The sequence below is a fragment of the Schistocerca americana genome, chromosome 10 (genome assembly GCF_021461395.2).
Source record: "Schistocerca americana isolate TAMUIC-IGC-003095 chromosome 10, iqSchAmer2.1, whole genome shotgun sequence".
Lineage (NCBI taxonomy): Eukaryota > Metazoa > Arthropoda > Insecta > Orthoptera > Acrididae > Schistocerca > Schistocerca americana.
The window spans coordinates 14,161,139-14,163,854 of NC_060128.1; the positions used below are offsets into that span (position 1 = coordinate 14,161,139).

General features: G+C 39.4%; 1 protein-coding gene across 1 annotated transcript; it reads left to right on the plus strand.

Annotated features, from left to right (window-relative positions):
• The first annotated feature begins 215 nt into the window (after positions 1 to 215).
• Positions 216 to 2,049, plus strand: LOC124552645 (piggyBac transposable element-derived protein 4-like). Its single transcript, XM_047126972.1, has 2 exons — positions 216 to 330; positions 434 to 2,049. The coding sequence occupies exons 1-2, from the start codon at positions 216 to 218 to the stop codon at positions 2,047 to 2,049; spliced, it is 1,731 nt and encodes a 576-aa protein (XP_046982928.1).
• Positions 2,050 to 2,716: the final 667 nt, after the last annotated feature.

Consider the following 2,716-nt stretch of genomic DNA (forward strand, 5'->3'; position numbering starts at 1 on the left):
CGCGCGAAAATCACCAAGCCCGTAAAATTTACGGGCCGCTACATTTAATTTCATTCAAAACACTGCAACGTTATTTCTACGGGTTTGGCCAGCGCTATACGTTTTTCAGATGTTTATTAACAAAATGCGTCCATAGATGTCACGGCAGCGCTGTAATTCATGTTAAAACTTATCTTTGCGTTCTCAGTCTGTATATCATTCAGTTGTTTGTCATCATGTTTCGGCGCGGTTTATCAGACGCAGAAATTGCGGATTTGATCAATCATAGCGACACTCTGGATAATGTAGAGAGTGATTCAGACGATTCTGAATGCAATGGTGTGTTTGAAGGTACGTATTTCCGAATTTTCCACGTAATTGTGCAGTACGCACATATCTGTTGAACATGTGTAAACGATGTATGTAGTTACACATAATGTGATATTCTTTTTAGAAGACGAGATTGATGACAGTTTGTCTTCAGATGAAGACGAGAATGATGTTGAAGGTGTTGCTTCAAATCCAGCAGCTGTGCCGTATCCGAAAGACAGTGAGTGGACTGCAGTTGACACCTACCGACCTCTGCCTGTCAACACGACACCCAGGCAGATACTAGTGGATATTGATGAGTCGAGTTCTGTACTGGATTGCAGTAAAGTGTTCCTTACTGACAGTGACGTAAATGAACTCAAGAGACAGACAAATTTGTATGCATCACAGACAATACAGAAGAAAAGAAGAGGAAATAATCTGAAGCCCCATTCAGTTTTGAGTTCGTGGAAGCCAGTGACTATAAGTGAGATGAGGCGTTTCTTGGGTATTATTTTCCACATGTGTGTTTCGAAAAAGCCCAAAATTGCGGACCATTGGAGCACTAATCCTGTTCTTAGTTGTAACTTTTGTCCCCATGTCATGAGCCGTTTGCGTTTCACTCAGATACTGTCATGCTTGCATCTTGTTGACAATTCAAATCAGAAAAAACCAGGCGAAGATGGATTTCATCCACTTTACAAAGTTTTGCCATATTATAATAATTTGAAGGAGCGATGTATCCAGGCATATCGTCCCTCAGAAAAAGTGACAATTGATGAAGGAATTTGCCCATTTCGAGGTCGTGTGAGTTTCCGTGTTTACATGCAAAATAAGCCTCATAAGTATGGACTGAAAGTATATGCTGTTGCTGAAGCCAGTAGTGGCTATGTTGTAAATTTTGAAGTTTATGCTGGTAAGCATATTGTTGACAATTCTTCGTCTGCGGTTATTTTGCGATTGTTGTCTGACAGCAGCTTGCTGAACAAAGGCCACACTGTGTATTTAGATCGATTTTATTCCAGTCCAGAGCTATTTCAGCAACTGGCAGAGAAAGGCACTGGAGCTGTTGGTACTGTGAACAAATCCAGGAAAGGATTGCCTAAAGATTTAGTATCTGCTAAGCTGAAAAAGGGCGAAATGTCTTTTCGGCGTAAAGATAATGTATTGGCAATGAAGTGGAAAGATAAGAGAGATGTGTATACATTGTCTACAAGGCATCAAGCAACATTTGGTACGCATACTAAGAGAAATGGGTCTGTAGTATTGAAACCACTTCAGGTACTTGATTACAACCTCAATAAAATTGGAGTGGATATTGGAGACCAACGCCTGCAGTACAATCCGTTCCAGCACAGAACTGTGAAATGGTGGCGAAAATTATATTTCCATTTGCTGCTTATGGGAGTATCAAATGCATTTTGGCTGTACAATGCAGTGCACAGGAAGAAAATTACAATAACAGACTTTATAACAGTGCTTGCAGTTCAGCTTGTTGAAGACGACACACTTGAATTCATTCCAAGAAATGAAGGAACTGTAGGTCGGCTAACAAAGAGACATTTTTTGCAGCACATACCTGCAACTACTAAGAAGTATGCTGCTCGTGTGTGTCACGTGTGCAGTTCCAGGAGCAAGAAACAGAGTGGCAAGGCTTCTCGCAAAGAGACACGATACGAATGTGAACAGTGTGGCGTTGCACTCTGCCTGGAACCTTGCTTTAAAATTTTCCACACTAAAAAACAATATGATTCTGTGTGAAATTTATATGTAATACTGTATACTATCAGAAACATGTAATGTAGTGCCACAATTTTGGTTAAAAATAAATCACAATTGTATTCCCTTATTCGTATGACTTTTTCTAAATTCTTAAAACATCTAAGTGATTTCTATAACTGTACCTTAAAGCTGTGCATTGTAAAGTAGTTTCTTTCACTCAGAATTAAAGTAGAAATGTGCAGCTTCAAGATGGTACCAAATTTGCCACAATCCAAACAGTAGATTTGATGCAGTAATTTTTTTAATATTGGTAAAATTGCCCGGTTTCTAGGGACGGGTGCATAAAATAGGCCTGGTACAGAGAGTGTTAAATACAAAAGGCACAATGCCGACTTAAGTACAAGAAGACCGACTCTTCTAACTGTCTATGTATTGAACCTTTCCTGTGACACTAGTTATAGATTCCGATGCATCTCTTCAGTTATACTGTATCCCTCTTACCTTCTTATTGACGAAGAAACACAGAAAATGCATCGGAATTAAATACAAAAGGCACAATGCAGACTTAAGTACAAGAAGACTGACTCTCCTTACTGTCTATGTTTCGAACCATTCCTGTGACACAAGTTATAGATTCCGATGCTTCACTTTGGTGTTACTGTATCCCTCTGACCTTCTTATTGACGATGAAACACAGAAATTGCAT